Consider the following 25,421-nt stretch of genomic DNA (forward strand, 5'->3'; position numbering starts at 1 on the left):
TTATTTTAAAGTCTTATTATTTTAATGCTTTTCTGAAATATTTTTCTTCTGAAATAATAATTTTCTTTCTATGTATCGCTTATCAAAAATGTGTATATGTGGATGTATGTGATGTAAATGTGTGTGAATGTCCGCAGTTCATGAGCTCGGGTCCGTGGGTTCGCTAAACCCAAACGACTGTGCGGACCAGTCATCCCTGCGGAAATGGGTACGAGAAACTGCATTCTCGCTACATCTAGCGAGTTTTAACGTTATTGCCGAGTGCCGACGTTATGGAGCATCGATAATAGGAATTATTTCACATTTCGTGTATTACCATCCATGTCACTTTCTATTCCTGCAAAATTGTTACAGAGAGCGGTAGTGCACGGCAAGCATGGCACTTGCTACGCAAATTCCAAATACATTAGATCCCAACCGCGATATCGCGGTATCTCTCCTCGATGTTGTCCTCCTTTTTATTTTAGTTATCTACAAACGTGCAGTAATACGTACGAGATAACGGAGCGTCTTAGTTCCTTTAGAGACAATAAAATAATAATAATCTAAATGATTCTACGTTTTTTATGCATTTTTTTCTAAAATGTCATATAGAACTCTTTCAAGAAAAGAGAAGTGATTCATAATTAGCAAAAAGCATCGAACGCTTCTTCGAAACCAGTCACAGAGCATTGGCTTTGCGCCTGCGGATTCGAGTTACGGATTCGGTACTTCCTGCTGTACATTACAATTCCGACCACGAACGGAGTGTATTCCTCGGTCTCTTTCCTTCGACACTGAGTGCGTCGTAACGAAATGAGTAATCGGTAATCTTATCGCCGCGAATTACTTAGGTCCACTTGGAACCGATCTAAAGATCAGCGTTTCACGCATCAAGAGTGCCCCAATTTTTCAAGCGAGAAACTAGTCGCGAACCAAGCATGAGGGGCGTATCTTGAACGCGATGTGAAAGTTTTCAATGAGAATCTAAACGCCGCCGTCTCGCCACGAATATCTCAAGGTCGTGTGCACTCGCACGATTGTGAATCACGATCGAGAGATCTCGCACAAACGAACGATCGTAGCCGATCTGTAAAGGCACAGCACCCGGCCTCTGTTATCCACGGCTCTCGGTCTCGTCGACAATTCGTATACAGCTGCAGCATGGGCGCGGGTCATTGCAGAGCCTTTCGGAGAAGCGCCGGCTCGAGGCAGAACAGATCCACCGCAACAGGTGTGTACCAAATGCGCGAATGACTAACTCTGGAGAAAATGACGAGGACCACGCCAAAATTTGAGACAAAGTTGTTTTATTCTCCTTATATTCTCTTATCGCGTCATGGTGATATCGTGTTAAAATTTCTCTCGAACAATCGCCGCAGATTAATCCTAACAATATGACGGTGCGAGCTACTTTTTAGTTTTAATAACTCAAACAATTCTTTGTCGCACGTTAGAAATGACTCATACGCTTCTCCGCTTGCTTTCCTTTTTCCTCTTACTTCTCTTTTCCTCTTTCTGTGAAACAGTTCTTTCCCTTTTTATTCTATGGTATCCCAGTAATGTAATATGTGCAATTGTGTCAACATGTGTTACATTAAATTTATGTTGTTGAGTGCGAAATTTCATCATAGATGTAAGTGGTACTCGGACCAAGTTTTTATTTCTATTTCTTATATTGTAAATGAAATACGTGTTCCCGAAATATGAGTTACCACTTATCTTAGTGCAAATAAATAGTAAGTAAACGATCCAAATACGAGCAAATTAAAGAATAAAAAAATAAATTTATTAATTAACTTGATGGACAATCATGGACCATCACATAATTAAACAAAATATACATTTCAGATTTTACTAGTCCTTCAGCTTAATAATTGCAAAAATTATTAAGACATAATTTTATAGTCTTTTACTAATACCAAATTAACTTTATATTATTATTAAATCATAATCCAATTTCATATAATCCAAATTCTAAACAGTAATAAAAACTATAGATATATGTGATTTCGTTGTTTTAACAAAAATGACAGAAATTTTTTACCGACGATATAATCTATAGTTTTTATTATTGGAATTTGGATAATAAGATGACGGTTGGGATTAAACCTCTGGAACCTATCGATTACAAATCGATCGTTTTCAAACGAAACCACGTGTCATCTTTATATTCTTTTTCCTTGCCTTTCTTTTTGTCCTCCCTTTTTTTCTTTTTTCTATCTCTCGTCTTCCTCTTTCAATATTCCTTACCTATTGTCAGAACCCTGGTGATCCCTAATATGATATACACTTTTTTTACAATTTACATAAACATACGAGATCTACACAGTTTATTTGGAGAGGTTCTATAGAAGGGTAAAATACTCTTGTGTGGTAGTTTGCCTTTCCCTTCCGACAGGTAGCGATCGAATATCAGATGTTTCTAATCAGTCGGATTTAAACCTGGATCTTTGGCACGAAGAGCAAACACAACTCTCTGTATCACGATCACTACAGTACATTATAAAAATAAGATCTTTCTTCCTTTTTTTTTCATTCTTCCTCTGCTTTTTCTCTCCCTTTATTCCACGCGTTAATAATAATCGATCCGATCTTTCTCCTCAATTTTGAGATTAACTCCCACGCATTTTTACAAAAGATGCATCACGCCGGTTACGCAAAAGCGATTTACGACGGGGAATTTACACGCGACTAGTGACGAGCGGTTTATGAGAAACGACATTCGTATATACATAGTATTACGTCATATTATATAGCACGAGGACGGACGCAACGATCGCGACGGTGAATTCTCAGTGCCTTGTGAGGATCGATGCGGAGTGTCAGGACAATCGGACGGATGTGGGCCGCCTTGACAGACCTGCCACTTTTGCGTTTTCTCCGGGGTACGTCTCATGACGCTAAATAAGGCTTACGAATACAAGACATATACGGAGTGCAAGGGCGATGCTTTGCCGTTATCGATCGCCGTACGCTTGCAAGGGTAACATTAGTGATTACCGGAAAAAATGTATACACTCTTCGTAGAGGTTAGAGCAAACACTATACATATATGTGGAGAGACAAAGAAAGAACGGATTGTATATTACGTATCCATGAATGGGCTTTGAATAATTGAGTCACGCTCGCTTTCTGAGGGCATCATAGGGCACTTAAAAATAATGGAAAAAAAGAACAAAGCGTAGGACAATTCATGAGAGAAAGAGAGAGAGAGAGAGAGAATACTTGTTTGCGTTTAACCCTCCGTAGGCAATCAGAACCTTTGTTGGCACAAGCGCAGTTCAGTTTTCTCAAATTTCAATTTTTATTGAATAAAGATTTCAACATCGAAGTTAAACAACCATCTGGCAATGTAGCAGAGATGTATAACAGTAATCTTGAATTTTTTTAGATTTTTTTGAAAGTTTGAAACAATAAAATTTGGGCTAGACAAACCAGATTGCCTACGGAAGGTTAATAATAGCGATCGATACGCGTGCAATACAGAGTATAAATAAATATTGACATTTTCGTGACGGGCCAGTAAACAGTTTTTGCGAGTTTGATACGTTCCACCTTCGCTCGTGTTAGTTGGCCTAGTGCAGTACAATCTTTTGTTTTTATTCTCTGCGATATTCACTGCCGCGCTTTTAATCAGTGCGTTCTTCGAGGATGTCGAACGATGCACAACATCCATGCCACGTGCGCGAGTTATCGCCAAAATGATAATTATTTGTTAAATCAGTTAAATCATCGATAAGCGCGTAGTACGACACTCGATTCACGTACGAGATAACGACGGCCGCGAGATTTCCCTCCACCCTCCGAAATTTCTTCATACTTATCGTATGCTGCGTTACGTAATCGTCGCGAGCAATTTGTTATATGCGTCGTTGACGAGGATTCTCCTTTTCCTATGGAGATATTTGCTGATGCAATTGGTTGGAGGTATCACCCGTTATTCAAGCCACCTGTTATTCTATTGTTTATAGGCTGCTATGGAGACGTAATTGAGTGAAACTATTGCGTGCATTAGATGCACACGCACACACATACAGTAAAATATACCTATATGTTTGTCTTTTGTGTTTCTATTTTTATATCTACATGCTAATGTTGACTTAACAAGGCTATGATACGGAAAGAACAATTTTGCTGAAATACAGATCTAAAAATAATTATGTTGAACCATTTAAAAAAATTATATTGGACGTTCAAGCTAGTTGCTAGAATGTCAAAACTTTTTGCAGCAGTATTATCATACTTAAACGTTCCGCATAATTATTTTGATAGGTCAACACAAAATTATTTTCTGATCTGTGTCTAAATAATTGTTAAATACTACAGTACGATTGCTCTTGCTGTGTAGATTGCAATTTTAGAATTGTAGTAGTTTACTCTTGTGTAATTCGCTGAGGATTTTGATTATGTTGAATAAAATTAAAGAGGAAGAATCTTATAATGAATACAATATAGAGAATATCCCGTGCAAATATAATAAATTGTCATATTGTGGCATTCGTGAGTCACTTGTTGCTATGCACCTCTAACAATATAACAAGATGATTATTAGAAAAAAAATTGAGTTACAAATTATCTTGTATATTTCCCAGGAGCAGCCTCGGAGGAACATGACTACATCGAGGATGTGGTGTGCAAGCAGGAAGATATCAACGAAAATGAAATGAAAGTGCTACCACTTGGTGATGACGGGAAGAAAATTTTGTTGGTGAAACAGAAGGGCGAATTGCACGCTATTGGGACCAAATGCACGCATTACGGTGCTCTGCTGCACACCGGTGCGCTAACGGAAGGACGGGTGAGATGTCCGTGGCACGGCGCATGTTTTAATATCAAAACTGGGGACATTGAAGATTATCCAGGCTTGGATTCTTTACCATGCTACAAGGTACTCGAATAATTTACAAACTCGTCAAGATTTTGTCATACGTATTTGCTTAGCACATTATTTTTATGCGTCCGCTTTAACTCAGGTTCGTGTAGATGAAGATGGTCTCGTTCATGTAAAGGCCAAACGTAAAGATCTGGATTTAAATAAACGCACGAAGGACATGTCTGCGCGTGACCCTGAAAATACGAAAACAGTCATAATAGTTGGCGGTGGTCCATCGGGTGCGACCTGTGCGGAGAGCCTACGACAGGAGGGCTTTACAGGACGCATCGTCATGGTGTGCAAAGAAGACGTGGTACCCTACGATCGAATAAAAGTATCCAAAGTATTGGATTTCGATGTTCATAAATCGGCATTACGACCACCCTCGTTTTACGACGATAACAAGATCGAAACGAAACTTGGAGTAGAAGCAATAGGTACAAAGAAAAGCAGATCAATGTACATTTGAGACCCACTTGCGCCAATGTAATTTAATTTTAAACTCGAACTAACTTACTGTTTTTGTCCAATTCTTTGTCTAATTCTAAAACTAGAAAAAGATAGGTAGTAAGTTAAATCGAGTTTAAGTTATATTAGTACAAACAGGCCTAAGTCACCTATTTCATACATTACATTTTTTACTACATTTATTCTTATTACAGGTTTAGATACGACTCAGAATATCGTGAAATTAAGTAACAACGAAAACTTGAAGTATGATTATCTCTTTACTTGCACTGGCAGTAAACCGAGAATGCCCAATGTACCTGGAGCGAATTTATCCAATATTTTTGTTCTGCGAGATTATACTGATTCACAAGGCGTACATGCGCTTCTGTCTCCTGAGAAACACGTAGTTGTACTAGGATTAGGTTTTATCGGCATGGAAGCCGCGGCTTATTGTATCAATAAATGCGCATCTGTCACAGTAATAGGACGCGATACTGTACCTCTCAAAGCGATATTCGGCGCGGACATCGGTAATAGAATTAAACAGGAGCACGAGGCTAAAGGTACAAAATTGTATTCAAATTATACGTAACTACGTAGCAAGCACACATTATGCAAGCTATTGTTAGTAATAATAATTAATATTCCCAGGTGTGAAGTTCATCTTCCAGAATAATATCAAACGATTTATTCCAAAAGAAGATGAAAAAAGTGTTTTGGCTAAGGTCGAACTTACAGACGGCCAGATTCTACCAGCGGACATTGCTATCGTTGGAATAGGGTCCACTTTTTACACTGATTGGATGAAGGAATCTTTAGTTCAAATGAAAAACGACGGTACTATACTAGTAAATAAGGTAATAATATTGTGACAGTATAACATTTATAATTATACATTTATAATTATATTTTAATAATTGGATATAAATTGCATCACAGTATCTAAGAACGAACGTGGAAAATGTATATGCCGGAGGTGACATAGCTTATGCACCGATCTACGGATCTCACGACACGTCAGCTGCGATAGGCCATTACTCTCTAGCTCATTATCATGGCAAAATTGCGGCTCTAAACATTTGCGGTAAAGAAACTTCTCTGAGGACCGTGCCGTTCTTTTGGACCAACTTATTGAATAAAAATTACAGATACGCAGGTAAATATATACATAACAAGAAGGTATAAGAGAATTTCATGAAGTGTTAACGATGAATAATCGTTAATTTTATCACTTAATTTTCTCAGGCCATGGAAAACCTACTAGCATAAAGATTCATGGTTCACTGGATAAACTGGAAATCATCGCTTACTATCTTAAAGATGGCAAAGTAATAGGAATTGGCACTGTTAATGCCGATCCAGCGGCAGCAGATTTTGCGAACATGCTTTATGAGGGAAAGATACTAACAGAAGAGGAGATTAATGCAGATCCGTTTGGTTGGATGAAAAATAAACCGAAGGATGTATCAACCCGATTTCAAGAGAGCATTTTAGTCAACGTGCAAGCTTGAGTCATTCGATGAGCAACATAATTTAATACTTTAAAACAATGTCACAGTATTAGTCTCAATTTTTACTTTATACATTCTCAACGTACCTTATTAGATAAACTTATGTAATATATTTCATAGTGCTATCTTCCTATTAAGAAATACACTGATCTAAAATGTTACCGAAAAGAAGAAAAAAAAATTAAATTTTATTTTCACATTCATTCACTGTTCATTTAATTTAAAACAATCTACGAAATAAAATTTTATGAGTCTGTAGAACCTTCAATCCCATGCTTCTGTAACTCTCATATGGCTTAGGCGATCAGCAATAGTAGTATGTTTCTCAAACTTCTCACGCCTGAAATCTTCCATCTTCTGGAGAAACATTGCCTTTCTGTTCTCCTGTGCCTTTATGTGGCCGTGAGATTGTTCAACCGTGAGATAAGGATGCCGCAAAATCAACATGTTTTGTTCTTCCCTCTCAAAGTCGTTCTTCATTCTAAATAAATCTAGCAAGGTCGGTTTCTTAACCTTACGATATTTCCTGCATAAAGCAAAAGTTTTCAGAGAGTTACGCAAGTCTCGTTGACAATAAAGTAATATAAAACCGATTCTTATATATAATTCGTTGAACTAGATATGACATTAATTCTTAGAAGCACTTACCCTCTAAATCTGTATGGCATATTTATAGTGTAAATATAATGGCTTTTTAACAGGGTTAATCCAAGCCGCATTGTAAATCAGATTGTATCGAGAAAAAATCAAAATACACAAATATTTTTATTAATTAATCTTATCCAGAGATACGATTTCTTCTAGCTTTACAGCATGCTTTTTGGTTAGGATTATTGCGTTTTCCTGGTTTCTGCTGTCGTGCTGCCCTCTCACCTCAAAACGTGAGAGGGCATAACGCCTGTATACCGACTGTGTACCGAGCGCGCGTACGAAAATTTAAAATTTTTCCTATCCTAACGACTTATGCGCGATTTATTGAGTGGCAATTTATGCGAGCGCAATCAGAACGAGACACAAATACTGAAATGTGGGGGCGAAAAAGCAGTAGATACTCGTACAAATAAATTGACTCACCGTTCGCTGATCGCTCCGTCCAGCTCCGTCTCTCAGCCGCTGCTTTCGAAGATGCAAGATTCTCCTCCTCTCGATTCATACTTGACACAAACGCGCGACACTTGGTTTCGTTTTCGGCATCCCCGATACTCACGCCCGTCGAAAACTCGAGATACGGGATACGGGGCAACAGAGAAGACGCGATTGAACGCGCGACGCGACTTTGTGCCATCCCGACCGATCATTCTCAACTGAGCGACACGAAAGATCCAAGATTCTCTTCACAACGATTCGTCTTGATTCATACTTGGCACGACGCGCAAGCCTTCGTTTTCGGAACTCTCGAAACCCTCCTGGTGCTCACGCCTGTCAGAAACTCGAAATAAGAGGCAACGGAGAAGCTGCGAAACACGATTGAACGCGACACGACTTCGCACCATGCATTCGACACGACGGATGTCGATACGAAGGCCGACACATCACTTTCGGCAGTCCACGACACTCTCGAAACACTCGCTCGCATCAAACACTCGTACGGAATGACGAGGATGCGAGTTGAAATGCGCTGCGACGCACCGCGACCTTCCGCCGTGCTCCCTAACCGACCGACTGCTGGCACTGCGTACTGCGTAGCGGCGTGACTGGCACGTGATCACGCGCCTGCGCGCCGCTGCTACGCAGTGCCAGCGGTCGGTCGGTACGTCGGTTAGGGGGTCGGGGGGGAGATCAAGGCACGTCGCGGCGAATTTCAACTCGCATTCTCGTCGTCCCGTACGAGTTTTCGACGCGAGCGAGTGTTTCGAGAGTTTCGTGGAGTGTTGGAAATAAAGTAAATTGTCGGGCGTTCGTGCCAACATTCGTCGTCAGTCGGATGCGATGTATTGTGCGAAGTTGTCGCGTTTAATCGTGTTTTGCATCTTCTCCAATTTATTTTAATTATAATTTAATATCGGGAAGCTTAATTCTTGACATGTAAATTTGATTATTTTAATTTACCTGTTTCGATTGATATTCAAAATATAGAACTCACGTTATATTTTAATTATTCTGCTCTCTTTCCTGACGACTTTTCGAGAGTCAAAAGGTCGAAGAACGAACGAGATTTCATTACAACTGTATTACAGCTAAAATGGACGAGGTACATACCTGTGTCATTTGCAGTAAGAATCAATTTTCCTATAATACAAATAATATATTTCAAGAACACATATTTCGATATTTTACAGTAAGAGCCTTCTAATTCTTTCCTTTCGTGAACCAACTTGCTTGGTATTAAGTTATCGCATGTTCAATTCAGCTCTAATAGAAATTAAAATGTGGCACACAACTCGCTGCCTATCGACGGTTAATACAAACGGTATCTAAACTCTCCATTAGTGTGGCAACCTGTTAGATCAATCCTTAGTAGCGAATGCAACTGCCTCAATAGCGTCTGAATTTAATCTTTTTTTTCTTTTTTTTTTACTAAGGATACAAGACTAGAGTTACATTAAAGGAAAGAATGTTGAGTGTTATTTTGATTATTAATTGGCAGAGAATTGTGGCTTCTTTGTGCTGGCGGTTGGTAAATTGGTTGTGTGCTTCGTTGCTGACCTCGTTTTTTATTGTAACCTTTATTCCCACCAACAGCACCACTTCCTCCTCGTCGAAATTCCATACCTGCTGCAATCGTTATTCTTAATTAACTTACGACACTGAAATAATATCTGGAGATGAACGATTTGTCACTTACCATTTATGTGATTGTGACTCTGATCGTAGCGAGGCTGTCGATTATTTGAACGTTGATCTTGCCGTTTTGTATCCGAAACATGATCTTGAATCTGAAACTATCGCAATAATTAACAAAGAATCGTCGGTGACAAAAATACATTAATAATTTTACATATTACTATTTTACATACGTCGTCTGTTATTGGTATACAATCCACCTGGAGTACTTCCTCGTAGTTTTCAAATCCCTTAAATTGCACTACGCAAGTTCTCTCAGAAACGCCAGTGACTTCGGCATTATAATACTGTAAATTTTGTACAGAAATAATTAAATAATGTATATGAGAAAAAAATGCGGCTAACACATGATTTTATGTAATAATGATCAACTTTTGTAATCAACGAATTCTCAATTCGATTCCAATCAATTTTATACAAAGTGATTGGAGAATCAAGTACAAAGCAAATCTCTCTTTCAAAATTCATATTCCAATTTCAAAAATTTTCATATAAAAAAGATGATACATACCCTATTGTCTTCCCAATATTTAGCCATACACTTGTCACCTATTTGCCATACCCATGGACTGTTGTGGCTACCATAATTACTCTCGTTCCTTTGCATACTGGGATTCATGGACATCTTATCAACATTACTGTTTGATTGATATTTAGGTTGACTCTTAAAATTCTGTTCAGTTGTATTAGACGAATATATTTTAGGGGTGCCGTTCTGCTGAGCTCGATTATGCCTATTATAAGAAGCATCATAAAAATGCCTATTTCTGGCCTCGGGATCAAGTTGATTATAGTTTCTGTTACTACCGAGATTCTTTCCCTGAAACTCAGCCTGGATTCTGTTATAATTATCGTTACCGCTATCACTGGCATTTACGTTACTTGCACGCGACTGAGCAAACGTATTTTTGTAATCGTTTGGCTGAGAAGATTTCTGATACGCTTCTCTACCGCTGTCGTATTGGTACTGATACTGAGATTCCTGGTTACGTTGGAACCGCGGTGGTTTGTTCTGCGACACATGGCCAGCACCGTTGTATTGCGAATACGTAGTAGAATTACTGTTATTTATTCGCTTACCATTTTTATGTTCCTCCGAATATCTTGGAGGTGGTTGGTAACCTCGACCTTTTTGATTTCTGTTAGGAAAGATTAATATTAAGAATTACTGCAGTACTGCACGAATTTAATCGCATCCCGTATATATAAATTTTTAAATGCGTAATCTTTAACAAAAATTGCAGAGGATAGTTACGTACCGTCCACCTCTTCCACTTTGCGTATCAGTACCACGTGATTCAAAACGATCGTAATTATTTTCATTATTCTGTACGTAGTTGCCTTGCGACAAACTAGGTGTTTCGCTCTCGGGTTGCACAGGCAACTTATCTTCGAGAAAATCAAATAGGGAGATTTTCCCGCTGCTAGGTTTACTCTCCTCGGTTTTCTTTTCCCGTTTGCCACGTGGCTCTCGGGATTCCTTGGCGTTACTGTAATAACATGACAATTCGATGACGATTAAGTGCATATGCGAAAGAGAAATAGGAAAAAATATAAATATAAATTCTCTTACTTGTGTTTAATATCGGTCTTTTGAAGACTTTTCAGGGCTCTATCTACATTATTTCTATTAATTCTCAAAGCGTATTCCGCCTGCTCTATGGTAAATCCACGATCTACGATTTTCTGTACGCTATGATCCAATAACTGTGAAAAACACATATAAATCAGATTTTTCAGACATCAATGCAAGCTTTTAATTTAATGGAAAAATAGAGAAAACAAATCAAACCTGCTTATTGCCACCACCAAATACTTTCTTACTGCCTTGTTTAGCAGCTTCTGCTATCGCATCCTTACGCTGAGCCTCAAACTCAGTCTCCTTACTAGGTTTTTCCTTTTCTACCAGGGCTTTGAAATTCTTATCTTGCTCCGATACTTTAATAATTTTCTTACCAAATGGTATCCATGGTGGAGGTCCACCTTCCTCAGCAGATCTTACTCGAGTATGAGAAGCTAATTTCTATAATATAAGAATAGTTCTGTACTTGTGCCATATCCATTAAATAGAATATTATATCAGTGTCTCTTGTTAAATAAAATGATTTACCTTATTTAATTCCCATTTTTCCACTAAATTGGCAACTTTTCCCCCAAGTACATAAATTAAATGCGATGGTATCAACAGAAGAAGTCCATGGGACACAGGTAAGATTCCTTTTATCAGTATCTTTGTACCAGGTGGTGTATTTAAACTGCAATGTATAAAATAAATGATTAGAAGAAACAATATGAGAGAACAAGTAGTTCAAAGTAACACATTACCTTAAAGCTGATATATGTTCAACTTCTAAGGCTTGATAATTATTTTTCCCATCTGTCAACGATAATTTTAACATTCGTGGAACTGCTTTCGATTCTTCGTTTCCTTTGGGTGTAGCTACATTGCGAATCTTTTGTATTTGCAACACGATGTTACCTTCATTAATGTCTCCATTCCCACTGCCAACCTCTCTCAGATCAAACTGTAAATAATTTATTTTTTTGTTCGTTCACTCACATCTCTCAAACAATTTCTCAAAACTACAAACCCCAGAGATTCATTCACAAAAGGATCACGTTGATACCTACATCTAACAGTCGTTTTACTATCTTCTGCGTGTCTGTCACGCTATCTGAATCGGTTGCCAATTTATAACCATGATCAGATAGATACCTGAAGAAAAAAAGAGTGATTAATACAGATGAAAGAATTGCGCAAAGTTCAAACAATCATAGAGCACGTGGACGAGGCTTCTTTTCCTCATAGGTCACGATAAAGAGTAGAAACCTACTCACCATCCCAATGCCTCCAAGCTCTCCATGTCTGCGCCGGACTCTCTCTTTGTTCGACAAAGTTTCGTGTTTCATCAAATCAACATCACTACCGTGAACGACTATTACGTATCGTCCGTGAGTTCGCGACGCGTTGCACGCGACCACGCGTATACAAACATCTGACAGCTGACACGCGTATCGAGGGTGGATCGACGGATCGACGGAGGTGATTCGAGTCTCTCTCTCTCTCTCTCTCTCCCACTCCGAGTTCGACGACTCGGCGTTCAAGCACCTCCGTCGAGAGCGTTTTTCGTAAAAGCACGACCTGCAACGCAAAAAGCAGGATCGCGCACTGGTGCGGCGACCTGTTCGATCGCTCAAGCCAAGAAACCGCACCTATTCAGCATGAAAACACTCGGCGCCATCTTGCATACTCGAAGCAGCGTGCGTATTCGACCATAGATGTGAAAGATGACAGACCGAACGGCGCGGGCGCGCCACACGACGCTGGTTTAAATTATTCGGTTTTTAAATTATTAATTTATAATTTTCGCAATTGAAACTGAGAAAAGGGAAATTGATTTAATATACATTTTTTAGTATTTCAAACTGCGCGCGGTTACTTTCTTCAAACAGTTCTAAAATTGAACCAGAATGATGATATCACAGTGTTAAATTGATAATGTAATAATGAACCCTCCTTGAGAATCTTATTGGCACTATTGTCATAATAAATGCTGTTGATAATAGATAATACATAGATACTGATACTATCAAACGTTTATTCAGCAAACATCGAACAGATGCAACATTTTATATGCTATACCTATAACATGACATCTCTATGTTATGTTCAGTGTTTGCTGGGTATTATACTCAAAGGAGATCTTATTGGCATTATTGCCGTAATAGTTGCTTGCTAGCATCAGTAGTATTAAATTGATTACACAATCTAATATTGTGATATTACCAATGTGATTAAAAGCATTCAGTATAAGAAAGATCAATGACGAGCAAGACAATTAAGCAAAACAATAACAATTTTATTCAAAAAATAAATAGAAAGTTCAGATATTTTAATTTAAGAAAACAGAGTAATTAAGTTTATGTGATAATAAACCACATAGTTGACCCATCTTCTCTCGATTGTAATTGTTTTATACATATCACGGTCTTATTTAAATTATTTCATTTTTATTAATTCAAATTGATAAATTTAAGTTTGAATTGATCTTATTTTCATTATTAATTTAAATAATAAAAATAGGAACAATATAACACCAGCAACGGTACAAAAAATCAATTAAATGAAATATAGAGTGCCTCGTGAGAATTGAACATTCGAAATTTATTGTGTAATAAATTCCAATTATATGTTTTTGGATGATCAATAGTATTGGAGTTTTATTGAATATCAATTCGATTCACATTGTGTCGCGCGTTTTAAGAATTGATTGTGTCGCTTTCGAATTTTTTAAATTTCTCGTCATCGCGAAGATCAATCAAGCAACGTCACGATTCATTCAATTGACAAATGTAGTTCAGCGTTTTGATATTTACTAACGGCATTCAGAGTTCGTACATTGATGATTTCCTGTTTTTTGCGAGGGTTCATTGGATGAAAATTTATCGCGCAAAACTATCGATGGTCATTACATTTCAGATATTTATCTTTGATTTAAATCTATAGATTTATTTATGTTATAACTAAGATAATAATACGAGTATAGCCATAAAAGCGCAAGTGTTTATTATTTATTATTCAAGGCACGAAATGCGCGCGAAAGATGTATATTTCGATAAGCATTTCACATTTTTGCTTCGCGTATTTCATGATCTATGATAGCTAATCGAGTTATTTTATTAGATTTCTATGTTTCTTTTACGACAAGTCAAACACATGCATCAAAATAATTTAACGACGTACGTTACAAAATGTACCATTTTGGAAAATAAATTATCCCGATATTACAAGTGGCTTAATTAAAGCCCGATCAACGATTGCTTCAATTAGAATCAATGGTTATTACTTGGGTGGAGCAGTCGCTAAACAAACTTTGAAATTACTGCCATCAAATGCATATTAACTTTGGAGATGACGGAACACGTGACATATGTGTAAACAGTCATGACCTATATTAACTCACCACAGACTAACCTGGGTTATATTGACCCAGACGGTTTGACCTCAAATTTGGACGTGTCAAAAAAAGTAAAAAGCGTTTCGAATCACATGATCGTACGTCTAAATGTTAAGACAGTAAACCAAAAATTTTTTCAGATTTTTTGGAATCCAAAAATACCTAGAAAAATATAACGTTTACTAGCGACATACGTAGTTTGACTACGCAGTAAAAAGTAGAATAGAATTAAACTACGTAACATCTCATGATTTAATATTACGTGGTTCTCATAATTTATAAAACATTTATCTCCAGAAATTTACAATAATTGATGTAATTACACATTTTGCGTATAACTGATTTTAATTTTATTAACAAATTTTACTGATTTTGACCTCCCGTCTCTTTACAATCAATTGATTCATATTTTGCTTCGGTAAAAATTAAAGTCTTTGGGAACTTATTAGTAAAAAACGTTAAACCGTTTTTAGGAAAGCTTGCAGACGGACGAACGGACGGCCAGATCGACACTGTAAAATTATAATTTGCTATTCTACTCAATAAAAAAAATCGTCGCATGATATCTGGCAGATTAAAATTCCGCGCCACGAAAGTGACATATTGCATTCATTTTAGCGACAAAAATCGTCGATCTTTTGTAACAATTACCGAGGTAACATTAAATCAGTAGATTGCCTTCTCTTGCCTGCGGGCAACGAATGGGCTTGATTATCACATCCACATTCCTGTCGGAACGTGGGACCTCGTGTACAGCAGGGTCCCCCGAGAAGCGGGGGTATTCCTCGTGTATCGTAGCGCATATGTGCACACGTATGTGCGTACATCGTGCTACGTGCGTGTCTCACCAGTGTGTACGTGCTAACGTGGTTCCCCACTTTCGTTGGCCCCCATCGTGCGTTTTCCACACGGTGTTTTGCACACCGGCTCGCACACAATGGCTCGCACTATAGTTAGATCACGAGGTAGTAACGCGTACGCAACGTGTATGGTATAGTAAGCGATGACTCGATGAGAAGGAGAGAGAAAAAGGGGGAGAAAAGAAGAGAGACGGAGGGACTCTACTACGAGAACGGGCAGGGGTAGGGAGACCAGGAGGGAAACACAGAAGGACGGAGATCGAAAGAGAGAGTGCGAGCGAGGCAGAAGTTCGTTCAGTCTTATACCGTTTCAGTTTCACTTCGGCTCGGTCTGAAATCGCGCGCGTCTAACTCGGTCTACCTCGCTTCCTGAATTTTCACGCTGTGACGACTCATCCGATCCGACGTCGCAACGTCTACCCATTTTCCCCGAAACGAGCGGCTTCATCGTTTCGACGTTTCCTTTCGTGTCGCGGGAGGGCTTTCCAGGCGGGAGAAAGGAATCGTTTGTTTCTTTATTTCCCGCGACTGCCGCCGGTTGGAGAGAGAAAGGAACCAGCGTGAGTAGAGATGTTGGGCAATCGATTGGCGTTAGAGGAATCTGGTCGCGCGTGGTTCTCACGAAAACCATTAGACTCCGCGCGGCGCGGCGTCACGCGGACGAAGAAGTTTTGGAGCGCGGAGACGTCGAAGTTGCGTCGCGGTGATTCATCGTCGTACCGCCATTTGGCACGCGGCAAATAAATATGAATCATGTCTATTCGATATTGTTTTGTACTCGGCAAGTTTTTAACTCGGTGGAAGTTTGGATCGGAAGCACAAGCTCTGTGAATAATTGAGCTTTGAAATTGCTAATTAATATCGACGTAAATAAAGTCGCTCGGGCGCACTCATACGCGCGCGGGCTTGCCTAATTTTTATGACAATTTATTTTGAGTTGAACTCCACTTGACTCGACGGACGGTCATAACATTACTGTACTAAAGACGTGAATAAGAAGGAAGTGTAATTAGATATCATCTAGTTCGTTGAGGAAATAATGTGTGAATAATGATGTATGTTAACTTACGCCCACGTTCGTCAAATAATATCAATCTGTAAAGTGGCTAGACACGAGGACAACAATGAAAACTTTCTTGATGTGTTAATTTAATTTACACCCAGAACGAACTCGACTACTAATAAACGAGAAAGTTTCTAACTGTGAGAGTAATTGCGAGTTTGCCGCCAAGTTTTATCGCGTTAATGTCCTTAAGTAGTCTTCGTATCGTTTCGTATCACTCTGGCTCAATATAGAAGACTGATTTCGATTAACTGAATTTTCCAATTAAAGTGAAGATAATTGAATTATTTTGCTCCTCTTTGACTTGTCAATTAAATGTATAATTAAATTCTCTAATTTTTATAGGACGAAAAATAATATTTTCTTTCAAGCTTTCGGTTCCGTTTAAAGTTTTCTCAAAGAGACAAATAATTATATCGAATAGCGTTCGATTTAAAAAAAAATGCACCTTTTAATCGATTTTCAGATCGGCTTTGCCTATCGTTACTCCTCTTACTTCTCTGAGCTATCGCTTTCGAATTTATTTGTTATAATTCGCAGCAACGATATTGATACATTGCTATCTGAGTATTGAAAGGATCATAGAACTCATCATGGACTAGGACTATCTTAAAAAAACCGCAAATCTATTATAAGTGTATATGTACGAGCGTCATACGATCCTGAATGTCGATCGGCATTTGGACACTCGTGGGTGAGATAAAAAAAATAACAGTAGGCAGAATGATCTGAAAATCAGTCGAGATGTGTATTTTTTGCTCTGTTCTGCAAGATATTTCATTTGACCGAGATATGAAAATAAATCATCAGTTGTACAGCAGTGAGGTCCAAATGTTTCTAGCTCAAGGAAAAAATTGTAATAAAGTAAAGGAATCATTTTTATTTTTTAATATTATTTGTTAATATCGTCTTTTATTTCAATATATTTTTTTAATCGAATTGATTTTTCTACAGACTGAACAAAATTTTTTTAATTTTTCTTAAAATAATTTAAAACTAAAAAGATTATTTGTTCGTCACTGATAGATTTTTTCTGCGCAAATTGAATTTTAATCATAAAAATTGTTTTCATTTTCAAAATTAAATTTTTATTTGCGTAAAAATAAATTTATCAGTGACATAAAAGTGCTCTCAATGTTAAACCATTTTAAAGACAAAAATTAAGAACATTTTGTAATGAAGTGGAAAAATTAATTCATAATTTTAAAGAATGTGTTGAAATGAGAGATTGTGTAAAAAAAAAATAAAAATAATTGTATTATTTCATCACTTCCTTTATATCCTCGAGTTGGAAACTTTTGAATTACTACATGTTAAGTACAGAACCGATATAAAGCCCCCTCATTAAATCTAATTTAAAACCTCCGTACGCATTTATAAACGTTCCGAGTATATTACAAAAAGCAATCGAGAAAAATTTACTTTACTCATAAAATAGCCATAAAGCTGCATTTTATCGCAAAAGTAGTTAACATTTGCATAACGCTTCAACTTTTGCATCGTGGCTTCCTTATTAGTCGGGCTCCAAATATGATCGTTAAAAACATTAAGCACCTTAAAATGACTAATCAACGTGACGAAGAAGAATCTCGCGTGGAAGCGCGCGACGTTTCGTTCCGCAACTGTAAATAGCTTTGCGGGGAGCGCATTGAAATCACTCGGCGAGAGTATTTCCACGCGACGGAATACAAAATGCCACGCAACGCTCCGCACGTTCGGTCGTTACGCCGTAAGCCGGCATTATCGATTCCCCCTCGGCGCATTATGGTGTTTATGAAAAGTACCGCGCAATGACGAACGCTCGTAAATCGCAGGAGTAACGATACGCGACGGCGAAACGCGTACGCTCCGATTGCACGTGTCACATTAACTTGCGGAGGAAGCGCGGATGCTGCGGTGATTACCGAGACGGATTGGCTAAACGGGGATCGTACTACCTGGAAATGCTATCTGGAAATATTATCTAGAGAAACGAAGCCCCTCGAACCGAGATTTAGCTTTCGATTCGTCGAAGGGCCACACCTCAGACTCCAGCTTCTACAGATACTCTGTTTTTCTCTCTCTCTCTCTCTCTTGCTCTCAGCGAATGTTTCTTCTCGCGCTCACGTTTCCTCTCGACGCGAATAAGATTGTTCACAGGTGCGCGCATTTATATTTAGCGCGCGGAAAAAAAGAAACGTTTCGCCTACTTGCTCGCATCAATCGCAGATGAACGCGCGACTGTGCGACGATGAGACGCGCGTGATGCTGCATGAAAGACGACGCGATTATTTATCAAAGATCAACATTGACGGATAGGCTGGAAATAATTCTGAAAAGAATAGAATTTTGCATACGGCACGTCTTTTCGCTTCTTCGATCATCGGCGAATCGCGACGGCCGTGGAGACGCTCGAGATTAAGTCGTAATGTCGGGCGCTCGATAAATAAATGAATGTTTGTCGCTTTGTGGAAAAAAGATGATATAGCTTTATGCATAGCGCAATAGGGCAGGCTACCCATGTGTCAGCATTCCGCTGGATATCTACGACGCGATTCTAACCGATGATGTCAGAAGATTTTAATTGGAGAGCTCGCGTACGCATTACTTAACCGAGATAAAATGATTTATTAATGAGCGTCCGCGTCATCGCGGGCGTGCAATTCTCCTAAGAATAATTTAACAGAGTTCTCATTATTTCGCGGCGCCAGCTGCGCCAATATTGCGAATTAATTCCAGAGGCGTGTACAACTTTGCGCAAGGTGTCCCAGAGAAGTTGTGAATGATGTGCAATACGGAATTCTAGAGGCCTGCAAGAAACGAGGAAAAATGCAGGCGTTAAAATTGAATTCATTTATATTTAGTAGATAAAATCGAAGCGTACGTAAAATAAATACAATATTCGGCGGTGGTTCAAATAAACTAGAAAAATCAAAATAAATACATAATTAAAAGATTGAAACGCACAAAATAAAAAGAGGTCCCGTTAGATAAAATAATATGCCTGCATTGAAAAGAATGATCTGATTATATTAACAAAACTTGTACGATTAAGTGTTTCTGGTGAAACCAAGCAGAATTTCCGGTTATTATAATAGGACTCTGATTATTATAATTAAAACGTTTGATAAATTTTACTAGAATCTGGTGATTCCTACAAGATTTCTGATTCGTCCGTTTTCAAATTGGTTGAATCTACCAGATTTCTAAATGATGCAACAAGATTTTTTCCAGAGTGTATGAACACTCAACATAATCAGTTTAGTTAAAAATTAAATTATCTCTAACTTTTGTACTGAACATAATTTCATTTTATTTTAACATCTGCATTTTCGCTCGTTTCTTGGTCCATAGAATTCCGTATTGTATTTGCTTCGCATACACGAGCATCATTTATTACTAGTGAATCATCTTTCGTCGTTTCTTGAATCTTCGATCGGAAGTACTCGATATCGGAGCGTCTGTGAGAAACTCATTTAAATTCGAGATGGATTGACGCGACTCTCCTCGGACTTCGTCGCTACTTCCACGGGCTGCTATAGAAGTGACGCGATTTAGAAGTTCAACTTTATGGAGAGAGGAAGGTCGCTTTACGAATGAAGAAGGATTCTTTCTCGCGGCTTCATTCCGCTACGTGGAAATGAGGAGTACTCGAACGCGGTTAGCATAAAGCGAGGTAACCTAAGCCTTTCGCAAGATAAGTAAGCGGAGGAAGCTCGCGGCCGCCACGTCTCACTTGCGAGATTGCGGGGATTGCAAGTGCGAGCGTCATCGCCACGCCGCCGCTGCGTCATTTTTGCGCTTCGCACTGGCCGTGGATTACTTAATGCGCGAGCAGAGAAACCACTTTCTCTCTCTTCGGATCCGTCTCGATAACTCGGGTGTTTTCGAGACGGTGTAACCGCGTGCGTGACCGAGGTCCGTATAACGCGTTACAAAACACGCAACCTTATAAGAGGGCGGCAAAGACGATAAGGATCAACGCGCGCGCAAAGCCATTCTTTGGGATCGCCGCGTTGCCTCATCGATTCCTCGCGTATAGGGCGCGACCTGCACGTCCGACAGGTGGACGTGCATTCTCCGCAAACGCGGGATTTCGTTTCGTTTCACGTGAAAACGCTGCAACGCGCTTCCTCTCGATTCCACGACGATTTACGGGGATAAGAATCGGCGCCGCTGATCGCGGGCGTCGCCGCGCTGTACCGCGCGGACTCTCCGTTACGTATTCGACGAACAATAGCGTGCAATTGAGCCATGTGCGCAGTATTTTCTAAACAGGAAGTCGCCGACTCTACTTCCCGAGGCGTAAAAATTCACTTTGATCACGAACACCTATTTTGCCTCTCAGCTTATTAATAGTTATTAAAAGCCTCGGACTCTACTGCGTACGAATTATTGCGCGATGAAGGAAGGATAGCTTAATTAGATTAGACTTTAGCATGATTCGTGAGGAATGTAATTAAATGAAATGAGTAATTTGGAATTGTCTATTAAATTAAAATAATCAGAGCGATAACTGTATGCAAAATTAATTTATCGATAAATTATTAATTGATTTTTGATTAGCGAAATTTGCTGCACAAATTAAAATATTCGCTTTTCATGCGAGTCTCGTCTGACTTTTCAAAGTATCCGACGAAATTTAGAAAGTCCCGCGCCTATGGATATATGCTCAAGGCTATGGTGGATGGCCAAGGTGCTTCAAACTGGGCCAAACATATAAGCCTGATGTCACCGAGATGTGTAGCATAATTAAGAGCGATGTACGTGACTGTTGTAAAAATTCGTCTAATTACAATCGTCGAGACTCGTGATCTTCAGGCCACTTAACGTCACTGCATTTACGACGCGGGCAAAGAAAAGGAAGATCAAAAGCGACAATGCAGCGACAAAGCAGCGTCGAGGAAAAAAAGATGAAAAGAATGTGAGACACGACTTGTAAACTGAAAAAAAGAGCCATTCATCTTTTAGTAAACGCACAATTACAAATTCTTACTTCGTCATTCGAAACGGCATTACGTCGTTAATTTAACTGTTAACGAAAATCGGTGAAATACTTGCGAGTAAATACAGCGCCTTTGTCCTTTTAACGTTTTCGCGTTTAATTGTTAATTTTATTAGCGTTCCTTTATTTTCGTTCTGTTAATAGAGTTTCGTAGATAAGAGGGAATGGGATACGGCACGGAAATGGACGGCTGCGGACGTTTCATGAAATACTCCCTGTTCTTCACGAACTTCGTCATCTTCGTAAGTTTTAGTTTCGCGTGACTTTGTTGAAGACACAATGCACACATTTAATATACTTTCGTAATATTGTGTTATACGGGATGAACGAAGATAAAAATAAAACTTGTTCATCTTGTATATAATAAAATGCTATATATCCAATTAAATTTACTATTGATTTACGCTCTAGATTGGCGGGCTTGTCGTAACGGGTTTGGGCGTGTGGGCCCTGGTCGACAAAGTACCATGGATAGGCGAACTCGTGGGGAACGATTTGTTAACCGGTGCAGTCTACGTTCTATTGGTCGGTGGAATCGTCGTGGCGTTTATCGCTTTCTTCGGATGCGTCGGTGCATCGCGGGAAGTCAAGTGTATGCTGCTGACAGTGAGTACCATGGGTCTATTTTAGAACCGGGAGAACGACGTCTCGATTTTTCGAACGTTTACACCATATGGTGGCTGAACGCTGAGTTTAATCTCTACGAAGGAAAAATTTAATTTGAAACAGATTAAATGTTAAAATTATAAAATTATAAATAAAATTTATTATTCGTTTTCAGTACTTCATAATCGTGTTCCTGCTGTTTGTGACTATGCTCATCGGCGGCGTCCTGGGATACGTTTTCCGCGAGAAATTGCTGGGCACGGTCGACAGAGAGATGAAAAGTACGCTCCGTCTTTACGATCATCGTAAATCCATTCGTGATGCCTGGGACACCACGCAGTCGACGGTAAATAATTCCCGTGGACGTTACGTAAATAAAAGTTAATTTTATCAGCCGATCGAACTCGAGGCACGATCCGGAGCGCGCTTCATTCTCCTCGAATCTCTAATTATCGTTCGGAACTTTCCGGTGAGCTAGCTAATACAATTTCCGATTTTAGCTCCACTGTTGCGGCGTTAATAGCTGGAGGGACTGGGGAAGCTACGGCCTTAACGTGCCAGAGAGCTGCTGTCGAGAAATTTCACCTGGCCAGGTAATAATCAATTGCGTTTTAATGCGGTTGCATCAATTGCAAAATAGTTTATCAGTCGGCCTCGCCCGCGCTTAATGACGGCAATTTGCTACGCACGTTTTGTATTATGCAATATAAAACGTGTCGTGTTTATAAAGTGCACTATAAATACACTTTATAAATACATGTTTTACAATACGTTCTTCGTTGCTTAATAAATGCTTACTTTTAACGGAAACAATTGTTTAAATGTGAGTTGATGAGAACTTAACTTTTGCAAAAAAAAATAGAAATTCTCTCGAGAAGTCCAAGTGACAATTTTTCCAAGCACAAATTACAATGACAGAGAAAATTCGTAAATTTTAATAAATATATATTTATTCGAATAGTACCAAGTATAAAATACATAAATATTTATTCCGTAAGAAAAAGTGATGCTTAAATACAAGCGGTTCTTGTATTAAATAAATATATATTTACATTTAGTAAATATTTCATTAGTGCCATTCGAATAAATATTTATTAAGATCGAACATAAATTTTTTCCTCGGCGTAGAAACTCGCGATTGCAACGCAAATAATTATTCACGGTCTAAGCGATTCCTCACGCGACCCGCCGATTTCCCCCGCGCAAGTGCCGTCAATTTGGCCGCTATTACTTAATCGACCGAGTCCTAACCGCCCCGGTCTGCGCCTCTCACACTTTCACTCCTCCGAACGGCTTTCTCGCCGAAGAATCGCGTTTCTCATAATCCGATCTGCCTGCAGCGATTCCACTGCAACGCCGGCCCGGACACGGTAAATCCTTCCAACGCTTGGGTGGAGGGTTGCATCAATGGAACGCGAATCTACATGCAGCAACATGCAGCGATTATGGGTGGTGCTGGTATTGCAGTCGCATGTCTCATGGTAAGAGCGCAGTTGGCATCTTTTATGGCACTCTCCCTAGTTAAAGTTGAAGCCTCGACTATAAAGCCGGCTGAGCTTCAATAAGTATTCCCTTTACGATCGAGTTAATTTTAAAATTTGCAGTATTTCCTTTTTTTCTTTCCGAAAGTATCGTGACTAGCATTCTTGAACACGTTATTTTACTTAAGCGAATACTCTACCTTTCTTTTCTCCTGTTCCTCATTATTCAATAAGTGGCATCGCTTTAATTCTGGAATTATTACAGTTCTTCGGAATGATATTTTCCTGCGCGCTCTTCAAAATGATCGAATGACAGCAGGACAGCGCTATAGTCTAAGGCTGTTCCAGTAAAACGGAACGAGGAAGAGGTGAACCTCCGAAAACTTCAGAGGATTCGCGCAACTTTACCAATCAATAAAATTACTTGTCGCCATAAACGCAGTTGATTATAACGTGATAATCAAAAGAACGAATCTCCATCCAATTGTACAGGTCTCGCCGATTTGTTACACATATATAGCATTACGCATCATGATTACCATTACTCTTTACATTTCTAATGTAATTTATATGTCTAAGATATTTTCATTCAGTGTTTCATATATGTATATCGTTAGTATGCTAGTGCTTCATACATGTACTTTATATTTTGTGCCGTAAATAAATATACGATATGTATATAATACTGTGCGTCTGTAGTAATTACTTACTCTTGATCAATACCAAATGTAACAATTAAATTTATATTTCATAGTGACTGCTTCTTTTCATATCTTACGATTAAGTCGTATTTTTCATGTGGAAAAGATATAAAAATGTGTTAAAAACATTAAAATTTAATTGGGACTCTTGTTAGTTTAATATTATAATAGTATTAATAAAACAAATATTTAATTCAATGACAGAAAATTGTTATATTTTTAATTTTGTATTACAACTTCATTTTCTAAAATCTTAAATATAGTAATGTCATTTGTACCAAGAGTACTGTATTCATTTATTCGTTTCCTTGAAATAAATTCGTAAATTTTAATTTGACCATACAAATTTCCTATCCCCATTGAGATAAATATTTGGTTTAGTAATTTTACAATGCAAAATGTAGGGAAGCGATCAAATTACAAGCAACAATTAGATGGTGTAAAAGAGAATAAATTGTTTTAATAAAAAATTACATTATTTTGTTGTTGCTTGTAATTTGGCGTGTGCTTGCTATTATACATTTTGCACTGCAATAATAACATGTTTCAAGCGATACATTTCTTTTAATAATTTTAAGTTAATTAATTAATTATTTCAGTTTATATCTACAAATTAAGAAAAATATCAAATAATTTGCATGTAACAGTTAAAATATATCGTTTGTAATCAATTTGTTACTGATATGATAACACATGCAAGAAATAAAAAACTGAGCAGTAAAAATCCATAACGAATGACAAATGACTATTGTAGAATTGAGCTCGATATTAGAAACTTTGGCTCTAAATTTATCTTCAAAAATAAATTCAGAAAGAAAACTTTCTAACATTTTATATAATTCTGTATTATTTTCACCGCGAATATTAAATGTTATTTTACACAATACTCTAAGCATATTAATAGCTTCCGCCGTGTGTGTTTGCTTGGTTCTTATGTATAGCCCAACGTTGTTTGCGATTAGACCTCGCTGCATTAAAGCACGACGAATCACCTATAATCCAAAGCGTCTCGCTAAAGCAAACTACTTCGTCGCTTCGTCATCTGTCAATTCCCTTCCTATTCTTTTAACGGTTATTGATTGTCGCAATTTACATACCGAGTCGGTACAATCCCCATCAAAAAGTTATCTTAATTTCACTTCTCGTGAACAAAACAAAACAAAACAAA

General features: G+C 38.4%; 4 protein-coding genes across 13 annotated transcripts; 2 read left to right on the top strand and 2 right to left on the bottom strand.

The window, feature by feature from the left end:
* The first annotated feature begins 738 nt into the window (after positions 1 to 738).
* On the top strand, positions 739 to 7,019 carry LOC105195211 (apoptosis-inducing factor 3). 6 transcript variants are annotated; one of them, XM_039449202.1, is made up of 8 exons: positions 741 to 1,213; positions 2,739 to 2,867; positions 4,575 to 4,870; positions 4,956 to 5,292; positions 5,518 to 5,868; positions 5,957 to 6,162; positions 6,245 to 6,461; positions 6,551 to 7,019. In XM_039449202.1, exons 2-8 carry the CDS (start codon positions 2,795 to 2,797, stop codon positions 6,814 to 6,816), a joined length of 1,746 nt encoding a protein of 581 aa, XP_039305136.1. In that variant the 5' UTR covers positions 741 to 1,213; positions 2,739 to 2,794; the 3' UTR covers positions 6,817 to 7,019. The 6 variants fall into 6 exon arrangements, with proteins under 6 accessions (XP_011158826.2, XP_039305136.1, XP_025986746.2 ...); XM_011160524.3 differs by lacking the exon at positions 2,739 to 2,867 and having other exon boundaries at positions 739 to 1,213; XM_026130961.2 differs by lacking the exon at positions 741 to 1,213 and having other exon boundaries at positions 2,755 to 2,965.
* LOC105195210 (ribosomal protein 63, mitochondrial) lies at positions 6,821 to 7,702 on the bottom strand. The gene is made up of 2 exons (XM_011160520.3): positions 7,465 to 7,702; positions 6,821 to 7,342 (listed from the first exon to the last, which is right to left on the bottom strand). Exons 1-2 carry the CDS (start codon positions 7,533 to 7,535, stop codon positions 7,081 to 7,083), a joined length of 333 nt encoding a protein of 110 aa, XP_011158822.1. The 5' UTR covers positions 7,536 to 7,702; the 3' UTR covers positions 6,821 to 7,080.
* A 1,338-nt stretch (positions 7,703 to 9,040) lies between these two features.
* Positions 9,041 to 12,867, bottom strand: LOC105195212 (tudor domain-containing protein 3). 4 transcript variants are annotated; one of them, XM_026130979.2, is made up of 11 exons: positions 12,439 to 12,867; positions 12,232 to 12,316; positions 11,926 to 12,125; positions 11,711 to 11,855; positions 11,393 to 11,623; positions 11,174 to 11,307; positions 10,860 to 11,090; positions 10,112 to 10,739; positions 9,774 to 9,887; positions 9,602 to 9,692; positions 9,041 to 9,528 (listed from the first exon to the last, which is right to left on the bottom strand). In XM_026130979.2, exons 1-11 carry the CDS (start codon positions 12,462 to 12,464, stop codon positions 9,359 to 9,361), a joined length of 2,055 nt encoding a protein of 684 aa, XP_025986764.1. In that variant the 5' UTR covers positions 12,465 to 12,867; the 3' UTR covers positions 9,041 to 9,358. The 4 variants fall into 4 exon arrangements, with proteins under 4 accessions (XP_025986764.1, XP_011158829.1, XP_011158828.1 ...); XM_011160527.3 differs by having other exon boundaries at positions 9,041 to 9,531; XM_011160526.3 differs by having other exon boundaries at positions 9,602 to 9,698.
* A 2,817-nt stretch (positions 12,868 to 15,684) lies between these two features.
* LOC105195213 (CD151 antigen) lies at positions 15,685 to 24,242 on the top strand. 2 transcript variants are annotated; one of them, XM_011160528.3, is made up of 7 exons: positions 15,685 to 15,978; positions 21,610 to 21,707; positions 21,877 to 22,071; positions 22,247 to 22,417; positions 22,572 to 22,664; positions 23,412 to 23,552; positions 23,818 to 24,242. In XM_011160528.3, exons 2-7 carry the CDS (start codon positions 21,630 to 21,632, stop codon positions 23,863 to 23,865), a joined length of 726 nt encoding a protein of 241 aa, XP_011158830.1. In that variant the 5' UTR covers positions 15,685 to 15,978; positions 21,610 to 21,629; the 3' UTR covers positions 23,866 to 24,242. The 2 variants fall into 2 exon arrangements, with proteins under 2 accessions (XP_011158830.1, XP_039305053.1); XM_039449119.1 differs by lacking the exon at positions 15,685 to 15,978 and adding an exon at positions 21,143 to 21,384.
* The last annotated feature ends 1,179 nt before the right edge of the window (positions 24,243 to 25,421 follow it).

Source organism: Solenopsis invicta, chromosome 5 (assembly GCF_016802725.1).
Source record: "Solenopsis invicta isolate M01_SB chromosome 5, UNIL_Sinv_3.0, whole genome shotgun sequence".
In the NCBI taxonomy this organism is placed as follows: domain Eukaryota; kingdom Metazoa; phylum Arthropoda; class Insecta; order Hymenoptera; family Formicidae; genus Solenopsis; species Solenopsis invicta.